The 24344-nt window shown below is 46.0% G+C and overlaps 2 protein-coding genes and 1 pseudogene across 5 annotated transcripts in view; all 3 read right to left on the reverse strand.

Annotated features, from left to right (window-relative positions):
* Positions 1-129: 129 nt before the first annotated feature.
* On the reverse strand, positions 130-18230 carry mntb (MAX network transcriptional repressor b). Its single transcript, XM_071337438.1, has 5 exons — positions 17633-18230; positions 10239-10848; positions 8908-9061; positions 4502-4694; positions 130-969 (listed from the first exon to the last, which is right to left on the reverse strand). Exons 1-5 carry the CDS (start codon positions 17703-17705, stop codon positions 212-214), a joined length of 1788 nt encoding a protein of 595 aa, XP_071193539.1. The 5' UTR covers positions 17706-18230; the 3' UTR covers positions 130-211.
* Positions 18231-18560: 330 nt separating this feature from the next.
* Positions 18561-19579, reverse strand: LOC139536809 (coiled-coil domain-containing protein 43-like; annotated as a pseudogene).
* Positions 19580-23138: 3559 nt separating this feature from the next.
* The window catches only part of LOC139536810 (lissencephaly-1 homolog B), a 47786-nt gene continuing 46580 nt past the window's right edge, over positions 23139-24344 (reverse strand). For all 4 annotated transcript variants that reach the window (XM_071337440.1, XM_071337441.1, XM_071337443.1 and 1 more), the window contains exon 11: positions 23139-24287. In XM_071337440.1, the coding sequence (XP_071193541.1) occupies positions 24214-24287 (74 nt within the window). In that variant the 3' untranslated portion in view covers positions 23139-24213. The remainder of the gene's footprint in view (positions 24288-24344) is intronic.

Below are 24344 nucleotides of genomic sequence, written 5' to 3' on the forward strand. Positions count from 1 at the left end.
CTCTCTGTTGCGCCCTCCCCCTCTCTCTCTGTTGCGCCCTCCCCCTCTCTCTCTGTCACGCCCTCCCCCTCTCTCTCTGTCACGCCCTCCCCCTCTCTCTCTGTCGCGCCCTCCCCCTCTCTCTCTGTCGCGCCCTCCCCCTTTCTCTCTGTCGCGCCCTCCCCCTCTCATTCTGTCGTGCCCTCACTCTCTCCCCTCCCTGTCCTGTCTCTCAGGCCAGTTTGAGTGTGCTAACAGGGAATGGTGGTACAGTCACCATGGTGACCGGGTTGAGGACGGTGGTTTGTCCCACCAGCTGTGGGTGGTGGTGGTGGTGATGGTGATGGGCCAGCATGGTTGTGGGCTTCCCCAGGGACGAGCCACACTGGCCAGGCACTGCCGCCCCATTGACCTGGGGCACGTTAGCGGTAGCATGGCTAGCCTGGACGTGGGGAAGGGTGTGGTGGGTGAAGGTGTGGGTGATATGCCCCAACACCGTGGGCTGGGAGACCGTCAATCCCTGGGGGTACATGTGGGGGGGCAGGGGACCCCCCAGGTGGGCCACAGGGTGGACGGTGATGTGTCCGATGGGCTGGGCCGTGATTGTCTGGTGGGCAGCGGCGGCGGCTGCTGTGATTGGCTGCGAGATGGAGGAGGCAGGACTGGGGGAGGGAGCGATGTGCGTAAGGTGTTTGTGATTAGCCGGGAGGACGTGATTGACAGCCTGGATGACGGAGGGGTGGGCGATGACTTTGGGCGAGACTTGGACGGTCGGATGGGGGTGAGGTGGCGGGGCGGGGGCGATAGCTTGGGGGTGAGGAGGGGGGGCCAAGAGGGAGGGGCTGGTCAGAACCCCAGAGGAAAGGGTCTTGTGTGTGATGGAGAGGTGAGGAGTGAGGAATGATTTGGCCTGTATAATGGGGAGGGAGAAGGGTGGAGGAGGAGGGGAGAGGTCTTCATCAATGTCCTGGTTAAAGTTGTCTTCCCCTTCTGAAAGAGAGAGAGGGGGAGCGATTACTCATACGGCACATGTCACTATAAGAACACATCACACATATTGACATGTATGTCTACACCAGGGTTTCTGTGGCGCTGGACATCGTGACCGAGAAGATTTCAATTTACCCTCCATCTGACAAATGACCCGGACCCATATGCATTGGGTGCGTAACCCATTAGGGCATCCACTCACTGTGCTCAAAATGACAGAAATCACAAATAGATTATGGTCATTCTTTTTAGAAGAAAATGCAACTCCTGTATTGAAGTAGGCAATAAAACACAATTTTCAAGCAAAAATGTAATTTGAGGGAAAAGTCCATTCTAAACAGTGAAACTGAGAAGAGCAGTTGTGATAGAGATTAACTTAGATTTGTTGCTAATATGACTAGGATAATGCCTTTGGCTTCTGGACAACGGAAGAAAGTTGATATGAAAACCAATAGAACAGGAGAGAAATGGCGGCGAGTCAAATAGGTTAGGAAGTAGACAAAGTTATAAATAATTACTCCTGTCTATACATCAAATAAATCACCAGAAAGCATGACTTAGCCACAAAGGAATCGAGGATCATTCGCTTTTTTTTTATATAGCTGTGGATTGTTTCAAATCACAAGCTTGTAGGCCTACGCCTATTTGGGAATACAGCAATTTGGCCAGAGCGCATGGCAATATGCCTAGCTGATTGAGTTGCGGCTGTCAGTGAAAAGTATCTAAGATATGTGTGAAGATAAGGTGCCTCGAGTATAATTTAAAAATGTTGAGACAAGAAGGGGAGAGGTGTGTGTGGCATAGATATAGGGGAGTCTCTCTCCAGAATGGCTGGCTCAGCTGTCTCCTGACAATTCTTGCACATTCATTGTGTAAATTATTTGCCCTTTTGATTGTTAATTTTTGTTGGTCAATTCCCCATTACATATGTCCCCAGCAGTAAACGTATGTAGGCCTAATGGGGAATTGATTTAAAAAAAGAGAGAAAGGGGGGCAGTGAGGCTGAGTAGAGAGATGAATGAACCTGAATTGATCATGTTTTTATTTGTCGGGTTTTAGGCATTTCGACTTCGTTGAAAATGTTATAGGCCTACTGCTGCATTGGCCTATAGGTTATGAGTTCCATGCGCTCATTTCTTTAACTGCCAAAGGATCACGTGTATCAATGTGACGACGTGCTCTCGCATTAGTTAAATTTTTACTTTCACATTTTTATGATGAACCACGTGACAATGATTTTGAGAAACAAAAACGGTGTTATTGAAATGAAACTGTTCCACGAACATGCGCATATGAAAATCATGACTGGCACACAGATCGATAGAAATGGTAGGGTAAATTGTAACGTTCCCAAAATGTGAAACTCACGCGTCGCCTATGAAGTCTATAAAATAATTGCCTCCACGTTTCCATGGTCAGATTTGCCTATAGGCTGCTATGAAGCAAGGTAAGATGTCCCTGGTCAGATTTGTCTATAGGCTGCTATGAAGCAAGGTAAGATGTCCATGGTCAGATTTGCCAAAAGGCTGCTCTGCTATGAAGCAAGGTAAGATGTCCCTGGTCAGATTTGCCAAAAGGCTGCTTTGCTATGAAGTAAGGTAAGACGTCCATGGTCAGATTTGCCAAAAGGCTGCTCTGCTATGAAGCAAGGTAAGATGTCCCTGGTCAGATTTGCCAAAAGGCTGCTCTGCTATGAAGCAAGGTAAGATGTCCATGGTCAGATTTGCCAAAAGGCTGCTCTGCTATGAAGCAAGGTAAGATGTCCCTGGTCAGATTTGCCAAAAGGCTGCTTTGCTATGAAGCAAGGTAAGATGTCCATGGTCAGATTTGCCAAAAGGCTGCTCTGCTATGAAGCAAGGTAAGATGTCCCTGGTCAGATTTGCCAAAAGGCTGCTCTGCTATGAAGCAAGGTAAGATGTCCATGGTCAGATTTGCCAAAAGGCTGCTCTGCTATGAAGCAAGGTAAGATGTCCCTGGCCAGATTTGTCTATAGGCTGCTATGAAGCAAGGTAAGATGTCCATGGTCAGATTTGCCTAAAGGCTGCTATGAAGCAAGGTAAGACGTCCCTGGTCAGATTTGCCTATAGGCTGCTCTGCTATGAAGCAAGGTAAGACGTCCGTGGTCAGATTTGCCAAAAGGCTGCTCTGCTATGAAGCAAGGTAAGACGTCCATGGTCAGATTTGCCTATAGGCTGCTCTGCTATGAAGCAAGGTAAGACGTCCATGGTCAGATTTGCCAAAAGGCTGCTCTGCTATGAAGCAAGGTAAGCCGTCCATGGTCAGATTTGCCTAAAGGCTGCTATGAAGCAAGGTAAGACGTCCATGGTCAGATTTGCCAAAAGGCTGCTCTGCTATGAAGCAAGGTAAGACGTCCATGATCAGATTTGCCAAAAGGCTGCTCTGCTATGAAGCAAGGTAAGACGTCCCTGGTCAGATTTGCCTACAGGCTGCTATGAAGCATGGTAAGATGTCCCTGGTCAGATTTGCCTATAGGCTGCTATGAAGCATGGTAAGACGTCCCTGGTCAGATTTGCCTATAGGCTGCTATGAAGCATGGTAAGATGTCCCTGGTCAGATTTGCCTATAGGCTGCTATGAAGCAAGGTAAGACATCCCTGGTCAGATTTGCCTATAGGCTGCTATGAAGCAAGGTAAGACATCCCTGGTCAGATTTGCCTACAGGCTGCTATGAAGCAAGGTAAGACATGCCTTTATAATATGAAGTAAAACAGTCAGGTTTCGAACTATTAAGTAGGCCTGTGTGTTCAGAATGCATACTGCCTCCAGCTCACATTGTAAAGTGGTGGTGACGCACTGGTAGCCTGTTGCCTGCCCTTTAATGGTGAATGGGAGGTGTGCTTCAATATGGCTACCAGTTGACAAATACAAATAGTACGCCTAGTTCTTTTTAATTGTTCACCGAAACTTAACACAAGATTGCATTTCAAATTGTTGCACAATGAACGGGCTTACAAAAGCACACGTTGTACTTCAGTAGCACCAGCCGAGGAGAAACATCCTGCTCAAAATAGGCACTGTGTGCTGTGCACGTGTGACAGTTGTGTTGGATAAATAAGAGAGGCTACATGATGACTAACGAAAATACACACACACACACACACACACACACACAGCAATTTAATTCCACAATATTATGCAAATGAACCTGTAGGCCAGCGTTTCCCAAACTCGGTCCTGGGGACCCCAAGGTGTCCCTGTTTTGGTTTTTGCCCTAACACTACACAACTGATTAAAATAATCAAAGCTTGCTGATTATTTGAATCAACTGTGTAGTGCTAGGAGACCCTTTGGGGTCCCCAGGACCAGGTTTGGGAAATACTGCTATAGACTGATAAGCATGACGGTCAAATGTGTTTCTAACGGAAACCCTGGTATGCACACAGCATGCTTCCTTCTGCAAGTGTGTGTGTGTGTGTGTGTGTGTGTGTGTGTGTGTGTGTGTGTGTGTGTGTGTGTGTGTGTGTGTGTGTGTGTGTGTGTGTGTGTGTGTGTGTGTGTGTGTGTGTGTGTACCTGAGGCAGTAGAAGTAGAAGCCTGGTCGTCCTCTGGTTGTACGGTCTGTCTGAGGACCTTGTCTATCTCCATAACGTCCATACACTGACTTAGCTCGTTCTTCAGCTCAGCCAGTCTCTGCTGCGTGGAGATCTTCTCTCTCGCCAGACGCTCCATCTCATGTTCATACTCCTTCTCCTTTCGCTTCAGAGTCTGGGGGACAGGGAGACACACACACCGGCATATGTAATACCAACACACTTGTTACACGTGACCATAAGTTAAACTCATTCACAAAGTCGGAGAAAAGGGACATGAACACACTCCTTGCTCATAACACACATGCAAACACACGTATCACGTAAACCAATAACAGCTGCCCAAAACTGACCCAACCGTGTGTGTGTGCACTCCAGACAACACGGAGAGAGGAGAGTAAACTTATGAGAGGGAGCGAGGGAAAGAAGTGATGGGGGAAAAGGAAGGAAGGGAGAGAGAGGCACGCAGTAGTCATGCAGACAAATGGTTCTCCGGCCAAGTTACTGAGTGGTCTGAGGGGCTCCTAAACACAGGGACACGCAACTCTCTACTGAGAGGGAGAACGGGGGAGTGAGAGAGCACAGGGTGGAAAGAAAGAGTTAGAGAACAGAAGATCACAAGATGGCGGCGATAATAGAGATGGGATCGAGGAGAAGACGGATAGAAAACAAATGAAAAAGGGAGAGAGAGAGGGACATCACATGATCCGACTACAGGGCACTGAGTTCAGTGAGCAAAGCGGTTTACTCTTAGCAGGCACGTGATGGAGTCCCACACGCGAGGTCAGTTTCTCTCCCCACCCCTCCAAACACACTACATTCACTGCTAGCCAGGAACACTCCATTCCGGCTCAACATTCAAAGGGCTCCCATTTCTCTCTGCAGAGGTGTTACTGGAGCTTTGTAAGAGAGCTGTGTGTGTAGTCCAGTGATCAGGATTAGCCTATACGCTTGTACCGTCTGTGTGGTTTGTTGTACCATTAATCATATTGATAATCCTATCATGTGAGACAAAGCATTCATTTTTACATTGCCTATTCATTCATCAATATCCGCGAAGAAATGAAACGAGTCATTTTGATAGCTATATGTATGATAGCCTTTCCTTCTCTCCGTGCACTACTGACTATTCATTGACCAACTGGCTCGGTGTCTGGATGCGAGTGTGTTTGTCTAACTGTGTGTATTGGTGTAATTGTGTGTGTTGGTGAACAGACCAGCTCAACACACATACACCTTCCCGATGATGACACGCATGGTGGTGCAGGAGAGGAAAACGCAGGTTGGTGGGTGTGTGTGTGTGTGTTCATTAGGTCTACTTGTGTCTCCAACACCACGGCAACAGCAGCCACACATAGCCGTTTCCTTGGTAACAACATCCACAAGGGTTTCTGCGGTTGAGCAGGGGAGTGACAGTATATAAGGAGGAATCTAATTGGAAGATATAAAGGTGTAATTTCATCTAAAATGTCATGTAATTGGCTGTTTTCCAGCTTACTGCTCTAGCTGACGTCTCCCCTCTCTTCCTTAATCCCCCCTTCAATCCCCCTCTCCTTTTCTCCATCCCCCACTTCCATATACACTATAAGGCCAAAAGTATGTGGACTGGTCGTTGAACATATCATTCCAAAATCATGGACATTAATATGGAGTTGGTCCCCCTTTGCTGTTATAACATCCTCCACACTTCTGGAAAGGCTTTCCACTAGATGTTGGAAGATTGGAATCAAGTCCCCGCAGCATTCAGCTGAGGTCGGGCATTGATGTTGGGCGTATAGGCCTGACTCGCAGTCGGCGTTCCAATTCATCCCAAAGGTGTTCGATGGGGTTGAGGTCAGGGCTCTGTGCAGGCCAGTCAAGTTCTTCCACACCGATCTCAACAAACCCTTTCTGTATGGACCTCGCTTTGTGCACGGGGGCATTGTTCATGCTGAAACAGGAAAGAGCCTTCCCCAAACTGTTGCCACAAAGTTGGAAGCACAGAATCATCTAGAATGTCATTGTATGCTGTAATGTTAAGATTTCCCTTCACTGGAACTAAGGGGCCTAGTCCGAACCATGAAAAACCAGCCCCAGACCATTATTCCTCCTCCACCAAACTTTACAGTTGGCACTATGCATTTGGGCAGGTAGTGTTCTCCTGGCATCCGTCAAACCCAGATTAGTCTGTGGGACGGCCAGATGGTGAAGCGTGATTCATCACTCCAGAGAATGTGTTTCCATTGCTCCAGAGTCCAATGGTAGCGAGCTTTACACCACTCCAGTCGACGCTTGGCATTGCGCATGGTGATCTTAGGCTTGTGTGTGTGGCTGCTTGGACATGGAAACCCATTTCATGAAGCTCCCGACGAACAGTTTTTGTACTGACGTTGCTTCCTGAGGCAGTTTAGAACTCGGTAGTGAGTGTTGCAACCTAGGACAGACAATGTTTATGCGCTACACTCTTCAGCGGTTCTGTTCTGTGAGCTTGTGTGGCCTACCACTTCGCAGCTGAGCCATTGTTGCTCCTAAACGTTTCCACTTCACAATAACAGCACTTACAGTTGACCGGGGCAGCTCTAGCAGAGCAGAAATTTGACAAGCTGACTTGTTGGAAAGGTGGCATCCTATGACGGTGCTACGTTGAAAGTCACTTCATTATAGCCATTCTACTGCAACTCGCTGTTGGCTGGGCTCCCTGCCTGTGCCATTAAACCCCTACAACTCATCCAGAACGCCGCAGCCCGTCTGGTGTTCAACTTTCCCAAGTTCTCTCACGTCACCCCGCTCCTCCTCTCTCCACTGGCTTCCAGTTGAAGCTCGCATCCGCTACAAGACCATGGTGCTTGCCTACGGAGCTGTGAGGGGAACGGCACCTCCGTACCTTCAGGCTCTGATCAGGCCCTACACCCAAACAAGGGCACTGCGTTCATCCACCTCTGGCCTGCTCGCCTCCCTACCTCTGAGGAAGTACAGTTCCCGCTCAGCCCAGTCAAAACTGTTCGCTGCTCTGGCACCCCAATGGTGGAACAAACTCCCTCACGACGCCAGGTCAGCGGAGTCAATCACCACCTTCCGGAGACACCTGAAACCCCACCTCTTTAAGGAATACCTAGGATAGGATAAAGTAATCCTTCTAACCCCCCCCCCCTTAAAAGAGTTAGATGCACTATTGTAAAGTGGTTGTTCCACTGGATATCATAAGGTGAATGCACCAATTTGTAAGTCGCTCTGGATAAGAGCGTCTGCTAAATGACTTAAATGTTAAATGTACTGCCAATGTTTGTCTATGGAGATTGCATGGCCGTGTGCTCGATTTTATACACCTGTCAGCAACGAGCGTGGCTGAAATAGACATCCACTAATATGAAACTTTTGGCCATGAAGTGTATCTCCTACCTCCCTCTAAGGTTCCCTCATCCCTTTCCCTCATCTCTCTTTGCTCCCCCTCTCTCTCTCCGTCACTAGGATGGAGATCTCCAGTCGATACCCTCCCAGAGATCATTGTATCAGTGACCAGTGTGCTTCCAGAGATATCATCCTCAAAACAACCACAGCACCTGTTTTTGAAAAGCCTTCGTCATCATGATCCTCATCATCAATCAGCATATTTTTCATTTTGTCTGCCCTTGTTAAAAGGAGCAGTGTGCTGGTGTAAGTACAAACCCTGCAGACTTAACACACAATTCCACAAACACATCCTTGAATAAATACACCCGCGAACACACACACACACACACACACACACACACACACACACACACACACACACACACACACACACACACACACACACTGAGTAAAGAACTGGACCTCCTGCAGTGTTCTGACCACCTGCCGCCTGTCTCTATGGTTACCAAGTGTTCTAAAGGGCAGAAACCGAGAGAGGGGGGAGGAGAGGAAAAGGGGGAGAGAAAGGGATGTATAACCAGAAAGAGAAAGCATGAGAAGGAAAGAGGGATGACAGTGCGAAAAAGAGAAAGAAACAGAGGTAGACAGAAAGAGAGAGAGGGAGGTAGAGACAAAGAGGCAGCAGCAGAACAGAGTGTGCTCAGTGTGTCTCTCCCACTCTGCCATGAGGGCGAGGGAGGGGCATAGCCAAGCGGGCCAGAGGGAGGGGGTAGAGGGAGGGTTGAAGTCACTGAGCTCCCGTTAGCCATGTGCTCTCAACTCACGTGGCCAAGGATCCAGGAAAAGAGAGGGAGGGAGGGAATGAGAGAAAAAGGAAATGGTAGCTTAATTAGAATACAGCTCAGATCGCTTTGTTTTCCGTGAATTTTGGCTAATAAAGAAAAAAACATTTATTTGAAATGGAAGCGAGAATGAGAGCAAAAAAAGCAAGATAAAAGGCAGAGGGAAAGGGAAAAGGAGAATGCACCACCCTAACGTCACACACACATGTAGCCTACCTGTATGTATCTCAGGGCGCTGCGTAGAACACTGAGGTTGGAGGTCTTCTTCTCATCTACGTTTGGAACGTTCTTCTTCAGCGTATCAAAACAATCCTTCAAGTGAGCTCTTCTGTTCTTCTCCAGTTTGTTGTGCACCTCTCTGGTTCCAGCTCTGCAAAACACAACATCTGCATAAAACTGACTTCCACACCAATTGTTGGTGTTTGACTACACTGTTTGTGTTCGATTACATGCCATCATGTGACTACACTGTGCATGTTCGATTACATGACATCATGTTTGACTACACTGTTTGTGTTCGATTACATGACATCATATTTGTGTTCGATGACATGCCATCATGTTTGACTACACTGTTTGTGTTCAATTACATGCCATCATGTTTGTGTTCGATGACATGACATCATGTTTGACTACACTGTTTGTGTTCGATTACATGACATCATATTTGACTACACTGTGCGTGTTCGATGACATACCATCATGTTTGACTACACTGTGCATGTTCGATTACATGCTATCATGTTTGACTACACTGTTTGTGTTTGATGACATGCCATCATGTTTGACTACACTGTTTGTGTTCGATTACATGCCATTATGTTTGACTACACTGTTTGTGTTCGATTACATGCCATCATGTTTGTTTGATTACATGCCATTATGTTTGACTACACTGTTTGTGTTTGATTACATGCCATCATGTTTGTGTTCGATTACATGCCATCATGTTTGACTACACTGTGCGTGTTCGATGACATGCCATCATGTTTGACTACACTGTGCGTGTTCGATGACATGCCATCATGTTTGACTACACTGTGCATGTTTGATTACATGCTATCATGTTTGACTACATGGTGCATGTTCGATTACATGCCATCATGTTTGACTACACTGTGCATGTTCGAAATGACTTAAATGTAAATGTAATGTTCGATTACATGCCATCATGTTTGTGTTCGATGATATGCCATCGTTTGACTACACTGTTTGTGTTCGATTACATGCCATCATGTTTGACTACACTGTGCATGTTCGATTACATGCCATCATGTTTGTGTTCGATGATATGCCATCATGTTTGACTACACTGTTTGTGTTCGATTACATGCCATCATGTTTGACTACACTGTGCATGTTCGATGACATTCCAATTTGTTCAACTACACTTGTGGTGTTCCACTGTTGACTGGCTGATCTACAAATCACCTTGCATCCTAAATAACTACTCATTTATTATTTGTAGATCATTCAGTTTCCTTAGTCGGTGATCAGTGAAAATCCATGCAAAATGTATGCCCTCAAAAACGAGGACTCTCTCTCACCCTCCAGGTCGTCTCTTCCCGTCCAACCCTCTCAGGTCATCCATGATGGTTCCGTTTGGGCGTGGCTGCGTGGGAATGGCTTGCTGGGGAAGTAGTGCATGTTGGGAAGCGGCTTTGGTGATGATGGAGGTCGGGTACGGAATCTGAATTGGAGGTTGGGATTGGCTAGGGCTTCCACCCGTCTGTGGCGTCATCGAGTTAGGCTCCGCCTTCACCTGGACTGCCAGCTGGCGCTGGATTGGCTGCTGCCGAGTAGGGGAGGAGCCTCCCTTCATCACCTGGGCGCCTCCGAGGTGGAGTGAGGTTGCCGCGGCAGCGATCGTCGTGATGACGGGAAGGGGCGGTACAGAGGGCGTAGCGGTGACAACGGGTACCATGGGGATGACAGCGATGGAGATGGGGGGAGGAGGGAGGGAGAGGGGAAGAGGGTGAGAGGAGGGAGAGAGGTGCTGGTGCTGACAATGTTGTGATGACTCAGGCCAATGCTGTGATGACCCCCAGGTGACATGGTTGAATCTGATTGGCTGTTCCGCACAGGTCACAACCTCTGCTCGTCTGGACTCTGCCTCCCGGCTGTGAAGCTCCGCCTTCTCTCTGCAACGCTCCTCCTCTTTGGGCGAGGAGAAGAATAACATAAGAGGAAAGAGAGAGGGGGATGATGGTTAGAAATGTAGGGACTTCAAGGCTTCATCTCGTATAGCAGTACAAAAATGTAGTAGAATTCATATTTCACAGACAAAACTGTCTTAGGTGAAGTAGTGAACACACACCCCCTCCCCCCCTCCCCACACACACACACAATGATGTCATCCTAGAGGCAGACCGACCGATGGGACGTGAGGACAGGGTCTCTCGCTGAAAGCCCTTGGTCCAGGCCTGTGATAGGCTGGTGGGTTGAATGGGGCGTTGGCCTGGGGTGGTTGTAATGGGTCTACCCAGCGGTGTCATTGGAGCCGGCAACATACGGCAATCCACACCAAACACGGTGTGCGCTTACACACATGCACACGTACACACACAGGTCAACACATATGCACATCAATAAACACAGCAGACACACAGGCAAGCAAAATCACACACACACACACACACACACACACACACACACACACACACACACACACACACACACACACACACACACACACACACACACACACACACACAAAAGGGGTTTGTCTTAAATGAGCATGCTCAATGAAACGGCAGTAACCATAGATCCATAGCAAAATTAGATGCACACGACACGAGGGATCCCCACAGGCAAGAACACTAACTAAAAAGATGACACACGGAGTTCACTCATCCTTAAATGTACTACATATCAAATATACACCGTACATACAGTATACAGTATTCACGTTACTAAACCAACTGTGTGTACATTGCTAGAAGTTTGACAGACACGCACACACGCCTGGAAAAAGGCGCAAGTTTCAGTTTGTTCCATCAGAGACCATATTGACACCAAATGGGTTTGATGAATCGCTGGAAAAGGCTTTTGTAGGCTACAGTCCAAGCTATGTCTTCCAATGGTGTGACTGCTGTCAGCATCCAAGGATTATCCAGTACATCCAACTGGAGGTAAGGACGACAGCAGGGGTGTGGCCTACGGGCGATATGGATATCACTTATTATTGATATCTACATAGCACACATGTGAATCACACTGCTGCTCTCTCATTTAACTACAATCCGTAAGGTGCAATTAGCTGTTTTTATTTAACCTTAATTTAACTAGGCAAGTTAGTTAAGAACAAATCCTTATTTACAATGAAGGCCTACCCTGGCCAAACCCGGGCCAATTGTGCAACGCCCTATGGGACACCCAATCACAGCCAGATGTGATTCAGCCTGGATTCGAACCAGGGACTGTAATGACGCCTCTTGCACTGAGATGCAGTGCCTTAGACCGCTGCGCCATTCAGGAGTTCGTTGTTGTGGAAGGCTGTAAACAAATGTAGGCCTATGTCTGTATTTTAACCCAATAATAGTTGAATTGAAGAAGTTTAAGCTGCCTTTCAAGCATCGTTTTAGCAACCAGTGGACAGCCAGTGAAAAATGTGCTCTTGCAACAGCTGCATAGTGATTATCCAGTCTGTGGAATAAACGTTTGAGGGTGTTTCTCCCTTCTAAACTCCTCCGTGGTATTGTGCTTTACATACTGGCAAAAAATGACTTTAATTTAACACGACCATGACTGGGGCTTTTATTGCTCAATCTAATTTGTCCTGGGATTTTTTTCTTTCTTTCATAGGCCTAACGGACACATGCTCAAACTCGCACACTTTCGATAGACTTAAACAGCTGCAAATGATCAAGATATCAAAGTGTCACCAACAAAAACCGTAAACAATAGGCCTATAACAAATGTAGCATATTGCATTCATTTTCACATGCAAATAGACCGCCATTGTAAATAAGAATTTGTTCTTAACTGACTTGCCGAGTTAAATAAAGGTACAAAACAAATGTTGGGTAGTGCACAAAGCATGCCATTCCACGAGAGCAGTACTTATTTTTCAACTCGAAGCAATGAGCCCCGATCAGTTCTCCATGACAACAAAATCATAAACAACAGAGTAGGCTAATAAGTCCTTTGTTTTTGGGTTATGCTCAGGTAAAACAATTTGGCAAATCTATATATTTCTAAGTCCTATTCTTGAAGATCAAGTGGTATTAAATGAATTGGAATGACTGGAAATCTGACAGCCATTGGTTTTTAATGTAAAGATATAGCCTAATCAAATGAATATCTCTATTGAATTAGAAAGCAATGAGTTAGAAGAATCCTACATAACCCATACATTTAAATGCAGCATCCATTTATGGCCAGCTATGTAAACTCTAAGATTGATTTATCCTAATATATATATATATATATATATATATATATATATACACCTGTGGACGTCGGGCCCTCATACCACCCTCATGGAGTCTGTTTCTGACCGTTTGAGCAGACACATGCACATTTGTGGCCTGCTGGAGGTCATTTTGCAGGGCTCTGGCAGTGCTCCTCCTTGCACAAAGACGGAGGTAGCGGTCCTGCTGCTGGGTTGTTGCCCTCCTACGGCCTCCTCCACGTCTCCTGATGTACTGGCCTGTCTCCTACGCTGACAGACACAGCAAACCTTCTTGCCACAGCTCGCATTGATGTGCCATCCTGGATGAGCTGCACTACCTGAGCCACTTGTGTGGGTTGTAGACTCCGTCTCATGCTACCACTAGAGTGAGAGCACCGCCAGCATTCAAAAGTGACCAAAACATCAGCCAGGAAGCATAGGAACTGAGAAGTGGTCTGTGGTCACCACCTGCAGAATCACTCCTTTATTGGGGGTGTCTTGCTAATTGCCTATAATTTCCACCTTTTGTCTATTCCATTTGCACAACAGCATGTGAAATTTATTGTCAATCAGTGTTGCTTCCTAAGTGGACAGTTTGATTTCACAGAAGTGTGATTGACTTGGAGTTACATTGTGTTGTTTAAGTGTTCCCTTTATTTTTTTGAGCAGTGTATATATGTTGTTTTCATGGGGGATATATGGAAATTGTATGTCGTTCAATTGGTAATATTAATTTTGGTCTAAAAAGTCATCTAAAAGTTACTGAAAGTAATTAGATTACGCTAATCCAAAATTGTTACTGATTACAATTTTGGACATGTAACTAGTAATTAATGGATTACATTTAGAAAGTAATGGATAAGTAAACGAGAAAACAAGAGAGAGGTAGGTTGGGAGGGAGAGATGCATTGCAACAGGGGGGGGGGGGGGATAAGCACACTTTTTCAGACTCCCTGACCTTTCTCTTCTGCTCTGAAAAGGTTCTCACACATACATACACTATATATACAAAGGTATGTGGACGCCTTTTCAAATGACTGGTTTTGGCTATTTCAGCCACACCCGTTGCTGACAGGTGTATAAAATTGAGCTCACAGCCATGCAATCTCCATAGACAAACATTGGGAGTAGAATGGCCTTACAGAAGAGCTCAGTGGCTTTCAACATGGCACCGTCATATGACGCCTCCTTTCCAACAAGTCAGTTCGTCAAATTTCTACCCTGCTAGAGCTGGCCCGGTCAACTGTAAGTGCTGTTATTGTGAAGTGGAAATGTCTAGGAGCAACAACGTCTCAGCCACGAAGTGGTAGGCCACACAAGCTCACAGAACAGGACCGCCGACTGCTGAAGCGCGTACAAATCGTCTGTCCTCGGTTGCAACACTCACTACCGAGTTCTAAACTGCCTCTGGAAGCCTGGAAGCAACGTCAGTACAAGAACTGTTCGTCGGAACTTCATGATATGGGTTTCCATGGCCCGAGCAGCCACACACAAGCCTAAGATCACCATGTGCAATGTCAAGCATTGGCTGGAGTGGTGTAAAGCTCGCTGCCATTGGACTCTCGAGCAGTGAAATCACATTCTCTGGAGTGATGAATCACGCTTCACCATCTGGCAGTCCAATGGACGAATCTGGGTTTGGCAGATGCCAGGAGAACACTACCTGCACCAACGCATAGTGCCAACTGTAAAGTTTGGTGGAGGAGGAATAATGGTCTGGGGCTGGTTTTTTGTTATTTTTTCTCTTTTTTGAATTGTACCCCATCTTCTCCCCAATTTGTAGTTATGATTTTGTCTCACCGCTGCAACTCCCCAACAGGCTTGGGAGAGGTGAAGGTCAAGTCATGCGTCCTCCGAAACATGACCCGCCAAACTGCGCTGCATCTTAATTAACACACTGCTCGCTTAACCGGACGCCAGCCGCACCAATGTGTCGGAGGAAACACCGTTCAACTGACGACCGAAGTCAGCTGGCAGGCACCCGGCCAACCATCGCTAGAGTGCGATGAGCAAGGAGACCCCCCCCCCCCCCCCCCCAGCCAAACCCTCCCCTTACCCGGACGACGCTGGGCCAATTGTGAGCCGCCCTATAGGGCTCCCGGTCACGGCCGGCTGTGACACAGCCTGGGATCGAACCCCTGGGGCTGTCTTTCATGGTTCGGGCTTGGCCCCTTAATTCCAGTGAAGGGAAATCTTAACGCTACAGCATACAATGAAATTCTAGACAATTCTGTGCTTCCAACTTTTTGGCAACAGTTTGGGGAAGGCCCTTTCCTGTTTCAGCATCACAATGCCCCTGTGCACAAAGCCAGGTCCATTCAGAAATTATTTGTTGAGATTGGTGTGGAAGAACTTGACTGGCCTGCACAGAGCCCTGACCTCAACCCCATCGGACACCGTTGGGATGAATTGGAACGCCAACTGCGGGACAGGCTTAATCGTCCAACATCAGCGCCCGACCTCACTTAATGCTCTTGTGGCTGAATGGAAGCAAGTTCCCGCAGCAATGTTCCAACATCTAGTAGAAAGCCTTCCCAGAAGAGAGGAGGCTGTTATAGCAGCAAAGGGGGGACCAAATCCATATTAATGTCTGTGATTTTGGAACGAGATGTTGGATGAGCAGGTGCCCACATACTTTTGGTCATGTAGTGTACATACATGCAACACACACACACACACACACTGTTTCTGTTCAGCCCTGCTCCAGATGTAAAAACATGCAAACATTAATTACATAACTCTTTCATTGAGAGAGGGAGAAAGGTGTCCATATACTTTTGATTTGAAAAAAAGGGAGGAGATAGAGGAGGGGGAGAAAAGAGAGAAGGGGGTGTTGCCCTACTTTCCCCCCACTGTGACCTGTGCGCCAGTCATTCTGGCATGCACGTGGTGGTCGGGGGCAGGCCCTCTAAGGCACATGTGCCACTAGGGGCGTGTGGATGAACTGACACGTCACCAGATGAGTGAAACAAAAAGCCCTCTTCCCAATATGTGGCGATAAATCACCAACCGTCGATGAAATATCCTGTGAATAACTGTGATTCAGTTCTCAACCCCGTTAAACGAACACCCATGCTGTGTTTAACGTTTCACACACACAGCTCTGTCATAGGGAGGGAGTTACTTTAGTGGACAGGGAGTAGGGTTGTGTGTGTGTCCCGCCCCGCAGTGTCATAAGATATCTGAGCAATGTCAGAGCATTATGTAAAAGAGAGAGCCTGCTTGCAGGAGCCTCTCCGGTCGTTCTGCTGCCTGCCACCGCCCTATGCAACCTGGTATCAGATCATTTTGTATTATTCTGTACGTAAGTCCGAGACACTCCATTAAGTGTGATATGTTATGTTTCGTATAGTATGTACTAATTTGTGGATGTCCAGCACCCATTTCGTACGATATGTTACAAATTACAATTCATAATATATGCTACGAATTTGCTAAACGTATATGTTACAAATTCTAGTTAGGTGGCTAACGTTAGCTAGCTTGCTAACAATAGCTAGGCCAGGGGTTTGGGTTAAGTTTACAAGTTAACTAAGATGTTTACAAGTTAACTACATATTAAATAGTTGCAAAGTAGCTCAAATGTAGTAAGTAGTCGAAAGTTGCTAATTAGCTAAAATGATAAAGTTGTCTATGATAAAATTTGAACTCACAACCTTTGGGTTGCTAGACTTCACATTATACACCCACCCGTGTCCACCTCAACCAACCACTCTTCTTTCGTTTTTGCCTTAAGTAACCATCTGTCTTATGATATGTTATGTTTGGTATGGTTACATATTAAATAGTGTCTCGGATTTATATAAAGAATAATACGAAATGCTCTGAGACCAGATTGCAACATCGACCATCAGTAGCCTTGCCAAAACTCTGCAATCATTAGTCTACTACTGCAAAACAAGCTTAACATATCACCCTACTACACCTATCTTTTACGCCCAAAACATGTTTAGAATTTCCAAGAGTATAAAAGACTGAACGCTGTAATGACGACATAGTACATTTAATGGTACTGTTGTAACATAGTAACACGCGTGTGTGTGATCCACAGTTGCAACATTGTAGCAAGCAACAACACACGCTTTGAAGCCAACCCGAAACAAACACAGAATGGTTCTGGAGTGCAGAACGCGCGGCAATATGTCAGTAGATACAGCGTAACTAGCCACACACAGACAGAGTGCGCATATGAGTAGCAGCGAAGCTATATATAGCCGGGATTTAACCCGGAAACCGAGGTAGAAAAATACCTCCTGCTCCCCGTATTGATAAATGAAAATAAATGCATTCGTCAAAACTATAGAGGGTCAGTCAGGCTATGTTCATGAATGACCGATAAAGGGTCCATGAACAGGCTATTGAGTGAAAACGATGTTTCCCAGCAGGACGTAGGCTGATCGGTGGGAATGCATGACCGTTCGGGGTTAAAGTAGGTGTGGACCCCCCCAATAAACCGACCAAGCCAAATCGTGCTATTCCAAAGGCTTACCTAGACTGTGAACTCCCACAGGCCCCCCGCCGGTTCCCACCCGAATACCCCGTTCTTACCATGTGTGATCTGTTGTTGCTGGGCTTGCCATTCCAGATATCTGGCCGCTTCCAGAAGAGTGTCGATGCTCATCGTGCGCCCCTCACCGTAGGCTACCCGATCGCCCAGGACAGAAGAAAAAAAGGCACAGCCGAGATCCGCCGGGGAGCACTGTCTGGAACGCAGCAGACACGAACGCGCACTCTGTTTATTCCTTTCTTCCTCTCACCGGAAAGAAAATGAGTAAAAATATATTCCTTGGATAAATGATTTCTCACACGTAAAAGAGGGATTGCAACAAGATGGCGATGCGATCACGGGAATACATAACAAGGCGAATGCAGTCAGGGCCCGCCCTCCACGTTTCTACCCCTCCCTGTTACTACAGCCTGGGGTAAAAGACGGATGGCGAGCGCTCCTGTATGTAGAGGACATCAGACCCAAACAGAGGGGTTATCCCGCCTGTGGCCTGCTGCCTGCACACACTACAGGCCAGACACCGTCGCTCCAAAAGTCCAACGTTTATTGCGTCTATGAATATGAAAGCGTTTGGGTCGCTTTTTGACGTTAAACTGCGTGGCATCAACGCCTGGCTGGACTCTGGAGTCCCTGAGAGATCCCGTCCGTGTGATCCACTCGGGACCGCTCTCCAGGGTTTAGCCCCGCCCCTGGCCGGCAGTGCATTAAAACATGTCGATGCGAATTGGCCAATGAGTGCACAGAACAACAAGGCATGGTGCCTGTCCACATGGGCACCCGCTCCGCCCGAGCGCGGCTCATTTACATGCGCTCTCTCGGGTCCAGACCTGTCAGTCACACATAGAGGGGGGCGGGGCATCCGCTCGACAACATAAAGATGTCATGTTATATTTGTAATAGTGCTAATCTGCTTTTAATGTCTATGGTGCTAATATGGGATAGGCAAAAATAGACGTGTTTTTGTTCGGGAACAAAACATTTCATGTGACAGTGTCCCAAAGTGTCATTTGTTTTTCTTATCTTTTGTGTTTCCATTTTTGTGTGCGCCTTTTCTTGCCCTTCCTGTCCTGCTTGGCTAGTTTATCCTTTTCATTCTGTATCTTGTCTGTTTCTTCGTATGTAAGTCTTAGCCTGGTCCCTCTGCTGCTTCATCCTGTTCAGAACCTCCTCCATGTTGGAGTTGTTAAACAGGGATTTATCACCACTGGGGGGAAGCAGCTATTGGCATATTGAGCCAGGATTGCTTCTTTAGCTTATTTCCTCTTGCTGGACTTCTGGTTCACCACAATCTGCGCCTGCTAATCTATCAGACTGGCAATGGTCAGTACGTCAATATCATATTTGTTCTTGGTTGCAGACTGAGCACAGCTCTCTACCCACTGCCTTATGATCTCTTTGCAGACCCCTTCAAGTTTCTCACCCTCCAGAAAAACGCAGATAGTATTCCAAGCAGTGTGACGTCCTTCTCTTCGTGACTCTCCTCCTAACCTAACATAGCAGGCGTAAAAGAAAACGCTTGAGTGGAGTTCCCACATCCGGTTTTCAGCAGAAAAGGAAGCTAGGTTGGTTTTCAGGGACACAGCTAATTCAGATACATCCGCTTGTTAGCAACTCCGCTGAGACCACTCTCCTACTTTTAAAATATAAGCTCCATACACCTCCTGGTCAACTTCTAAGGAGTCTAGTCGTTCATTCTGGCTACTTCTCAAACTCCTCGGCATCTGCTATGGACACCGCCATCTTGGCCGTTCCACATCCTCATCCTACCCGACCAATATGACCAACAGCAGAAAGCAGCACTAATGGATCTCACTGCCCATTTCTTTACTTTGTAAAAAATCGGATGGTCATTGTCTTGATGTTAAGGCATTTTTGTAGTTGTTGCCACTTGCAATACTACCTCAATGGCCAGCCATTCTCTCTCTGTCTCTCTCTCTCTCTCTCTACCATTTACTTTCTATTTCTCTCTCCCTAACTCTTTTACTTTATGTCGCTCCCAGCTACTCTCTTTCACTCCTTCTTCTGCTTCTCTCACCTCCCACACGCTCACCCCTAATGTTGTCATTTTTGAGACTCGGGGGATGGCTCAGAGTTTCAACACAAGCGAGGGAACGTGTGTGTGTGTGTGTGTGTGTGTGTGTTTGTTGTTGGACATGCATTTGTGTGTCAATATGAGTTGTTGACTATGCATGTACAGCGTGTGTGTGTGTTTGGATGTGCTGGTACAGTGTGTGTCCCTGCATGGTAACAGTCTGTGATTGGACAGAGCTCAGTGGAATACCCTCTGCTCTCATCACAGATTCGAACTGTCTCGACCAATCATAACAACTGCTCAGAAGTGCGTAAGGGCTGCTCTAGCTTTACTGCACGCTCTTTCTCTCTCACACAGACACACACACACATACACACACGTATGGATACGCCATTTACCCTCCTCATTAACACTGAACACAGACATTATCCCCTACCACCAATGTAGGTGTGAAAGAGTATGTGTTTGTGTGTAAGCGTTTGTGTGTGAGACTCAACGAGCACATTGGCCTCAGAAAAAGCCACAAAATGCACACACACCAAAGCCATGCACGATTCACTATGATCAGTTGAGGGAGAAATATTCCACCTCCATGTTGATTACAGACAGAAAAGGTGCTGATCAATCGATGAGTGCAGATATATTTGTGGTTCAGCCATTTACCCTCTTCATTAACACTGAACACCGACACTACTAGAGGGAGGGAAGAGAGCAATATAGATGAGAGCAAGCAAGAAAGAGAATATAAAGACAGAAGGAAAAGACTACAGATTCATGAAAGAGACAGGTGCGGAGCACAAGCGAATGAAGAGAAGGAGAAAGACAGAGAGACGGAGATTGTATGTCAGACAACGGTCTTTCCAGGCACATTCCAAGACCAACTGGGGATGGACACAGACAGACACGTACACGCCAGATCTGTTGTTCTCCGTTCGGACAAAATAACGATCAAATCAACTGATAAATACTGTACCAAATTAGCATGGTATGACAGTCCTGGTTTGTTATCTCTGGGATTAGTCTCACAATGTTGCGGGTGTGGAGAAAGAAGTAGGCTAGTGTTTCTGCTCGAGTGGTTCTCTTGAGAAACAGAGTTCGACTCAGGGCAACCTGGGTCTAGGTAGGTGTCTCTACTCCAACCCCTTCACACTCCATCTTTCCTCTCATCCCCTTTCTATCTTCTCTCTATCCTTCATTTTAACTCCACCTCCTTGAACTCCGTTCTCTCCTCCCATTTCCCCTTTATGATACACTATTTTCTTCCTACAGTTTTGTATTTATTAAGGACCCCCATTAGCTGCTGCCAAGGCAGCTACAACATCTATGTGTACGTGTTTGTAGAGTGTGTGTCTTATCATATGTATGCGTGTCAGTGCCTGTGTGTTGTGTCTCTTCACAGTCCCCGCTGTTCCATAAGGTGTATTTTAATGTTTTTTCAAATCTGATTCTACTGCTCGCATCAGTTACCTGATGTGGAATAGAATAGTGCTGTGTGCCTCCCATAGTCTGTTGTTGACTTAGGGATTGACAATCCACCTCTCTCTCTCTCTTTACCAAGGCTGCAAAAGGTGCTCATGCATTCACCGTTGTGGCAACTGTTGCCAAGATACGGTCCTCCGTGATACAGTAATAGCTCTGTGGGTGAGTGAGTGAGGGAGGGAGTGAGCAGGTGTGTGTGAGCAGTGAACAGTGCATTATTAATAATGGTGACCTGAAAATTTGGACACGCCCACTCATTCAAGGGTTTTTCTTTAGTTTTTACTATTTTCTACATTGTAGAATAATAGTGAAGACATCAAAACTATGAAATAACACATATGGAATCATGTAATAACCAAAAAAAAGTGTCATAAATATATTTTATATTTGAGATTCTTCAAAGTAGCCACCCTTTGCATTGATGCCAGCTTTGCACAATCTTGGCATTTTCGCAAGCTTCATGAGGCATTTTAGGCCATTATTATAAATAAGAATTTGTTCTTAACTGACTTGCGTAGTTAAATAAAGGTGAAATAAATAAATAAAAATATTGAGGTAGTCACCTGGAAAGCATTTGAATTAACGTGTGCCTTGTTCAAAGTGAATTTGTGGAATTTCTTGCCTTATTAATGCGTTTGAGCCAATCAGTTGTTTCGTGACAAGGTAAGGATGGTATACAGAAGATGGCTCTATTTGGTAAAAGACCAAGTCCATATTATGGCAAGAACAGCTCAAATAAGCAGAGAAATGACAGTTTCTTCAAGTGCAAATGCAGTCGCAAAAACCATCAAGCGCTATGATAAAACTTGCTCTCATGAGGCCCGCCACCGGAAAGGAAGACCCAGAGTTACCTCTGCTGCAAATGATAAGTTCATTAGAGTTACCAGCCTCAGAAATCGACAATTAACTGCACCTCAGACTGAAGCCTAAATAAATACTTCACAGAGTTTAAGTAACACACATCTCAACATCAACTGTTCAGAGGAGACTGCGTGAATCAGGCCTTCATGGTCAAATTGCTACAAAGTTGTGGCTTGATGGTGCTTTGCTAGTGACTGTCAGTGATTTATTTAGAATTCAAGGCACACATAACCAGCATGGCTACTGTCATGGAAATTCTTACACAGGGACACTCAAAGTCAATCTTAAATTAATCATCCTTCATTGGGACCTCTCCAGTGCGCTGACCAATCAACTCAATGCACCATGGTACATGTCAGTCAGGAGCTCTCTTTGGGCAGACCCAGCAGTTGTCTGTGTATAGCCATATATAAGACAAGTTATATATGCACGATTTAGCATAATTCATTAATCATTACCGTTTTGTTTCATTCATGTGACCGACCAATACTGGTTCATAACATGTGACCGACCAATACCGCACAAGGCTTCTTCTCTCCAAGCTGAGACCTTGAAACTGAGATATCTTTTGTTCTCGTTCTCAAAATAAGGTCTGGGTGTACTGCCAAATTCCAGATACTGATAAGTGAGGATTCGTTAAATCAGTCACTTGCATGAACACATCCATTGGTTATTAGAACAGCACATGAATACAGCACATGAATAGAACACAGAAATGAGTTATCAGAAAAGCACAAACATTGAAATTCCCATTACACTACCAAAGCATTCTGCAGCGATACGCCATGCCATCTGGTTTGCGCTGAGTGGGACTAAGGAAAAGCAGCCAACAAGTGCTCAGCATATGTGGGAACTCCTTCGAGACTGTTGGAAAAGCATTCCAGTTGAAGCTGGTTGAGAGAATGTCAAGAGTGTGCAAAGCTGTCACCAAGGCAAAGGGTGGCTATTTTGAAGAAACTAAAATATATTTAGATTTGTCGTTTTTGGTTACTACATGATTCCATGTGTTATTTCATAGTTTTCATGTCTTCAATATTATTCTACAATGTAGAAAATGGTAAAAATAAAGATAAACGCTTAAATGAGTAGGTGTCCAAACTTGACTGGTACAGTAGTTTGGTGTCCTGAAGCTGTGCAAAACTTATACACCATTGATACAAAAAACAAGGCCAACGTTATATTTACAGATTTTTATTTTTTAATTATGGTGCAAACAATGACATCCAGATATATTGATACACAATTTTACTGTGCATGTGTGTATGTGCATCTGTTTGAGTATGAGTGTATGTGTATATGAAAGAGAGAAAGAGCGAGCGAGCGCACAGAACTTAGTGAGCATACTCCTATGAGTAGCTACTAGAAGCCAGTCAGTCAGAAAGAGAGGGAGTAAAAACAGACGGAAATAAGCCTTGCCTCCACACAATTCTCTACCTCTGTATAAACAGACGACCACAGAGAGAGATAAGAGGTTATCCTATCATTATGTACACACATGTACAGTACGCATTGCACGCACGCAGACGAACACACGCGCACACACTTTCTGTCACCTCAACTAAAGGACTAAATGTCCATTTCAATTTTTCCCCCCGCTCTTCCCCCCCACATCTTTTATCCTACTCCTTCTCCTCCCCACTTCATCCTCTCTTCCTTCTTTCACACTCCTCTCCTTCCCTCTCTCCCAGGTAGCGTCAGACTATAACAGCGGAGGCAAGATACTAAATTAAGGGTTTTAAGGACATACGTGATTGGGTTGCGTGCACTGTGTCACAATTACCCAGCATCCACTGGGGCAGAACACAAACCATTTACCCCCCCCATCAGGACGTCATGACAATGGTATGCAAATTTACAGTATACAAGTTTTGGGTGAATTCACCATGCAAGGAATACTTTTCTCTTTTAGTGTGTGTGTGAGAGAGAATGTGTGTGTTAAAGAGTGTGTAACATTTATTAAGCGTACTCTATATCCAGAATAATTTACATAAAAGGACAATATTTATTTGAACAGGGCAGGGCCGGAGAGCCTGGGTAACCATGGTATGGTGTGCGAAAGGTGGGGCTTAGGTGAGTGTCAAAGAGACAGGGTAGGATAGGGGGGGAAGAGGGGGTTATAGGGCTGCTGTTTGGGGGGGATAAAGGAGGAGGTTGCGGTGAGTTTGTGGGAAAAGAGGTGGTTGGGGGGGGTTATAGGGCTGTGGTTGTGGGGTAGAGAGGACGATGAGGATAGGGAGGTTGCAGGCAGACTCAGCGACACTCCCACACTTTGACTGTCTGATCAACGCTGCCTGTTACCACGTATGGCGCAGTCCGGTGCATATCTGGAAGACAGAGATACAGATGTAAGAGACAATGGAAGATGGACTGGGTGGAGGCAG

The sequence above is a fragment of the Salvelinus alpinus genome, chromosome 13 (genome assembly GCF_045679555.1).
Source record: "Salvelinus alpinus chromosome 13, SLU_Salpinus.1, whole genome shotgun sequence".
NCBI lineage: Eukaryota > Metazoa > Chordata > Actinopteri > Salmoniformes > Salmonidae > Salvelinus > Salvelinus alpinus.

What these genes read in the sequence shown, in the direction of transcription:
- mntb (XM_071337438.1), bottom strand. Translation starts at nt 17,705, where the DNA reads ATGAGCATCGACACTCTTCTGGAAGCGGCCAGATATCTGGAATGGCAA. An exon ending in GCAACAACAGATCACACATG is followed by an intron (nt 10,849 to 17,632) that starts GTAAGAACGGGG and finishes CCTCGCCCAAAG; the next exon opens with AGGAGGAGCGTTGCAGAGAG. An exon ending in TTCTACTTCTACTGCCTCAG is followed by an intron (nt 970 to 4,501) that starts GTACACACACAC and finishes TCTCTCTTTCAG; the next exon opens with AAGGGGAAGACAACTTTAAC.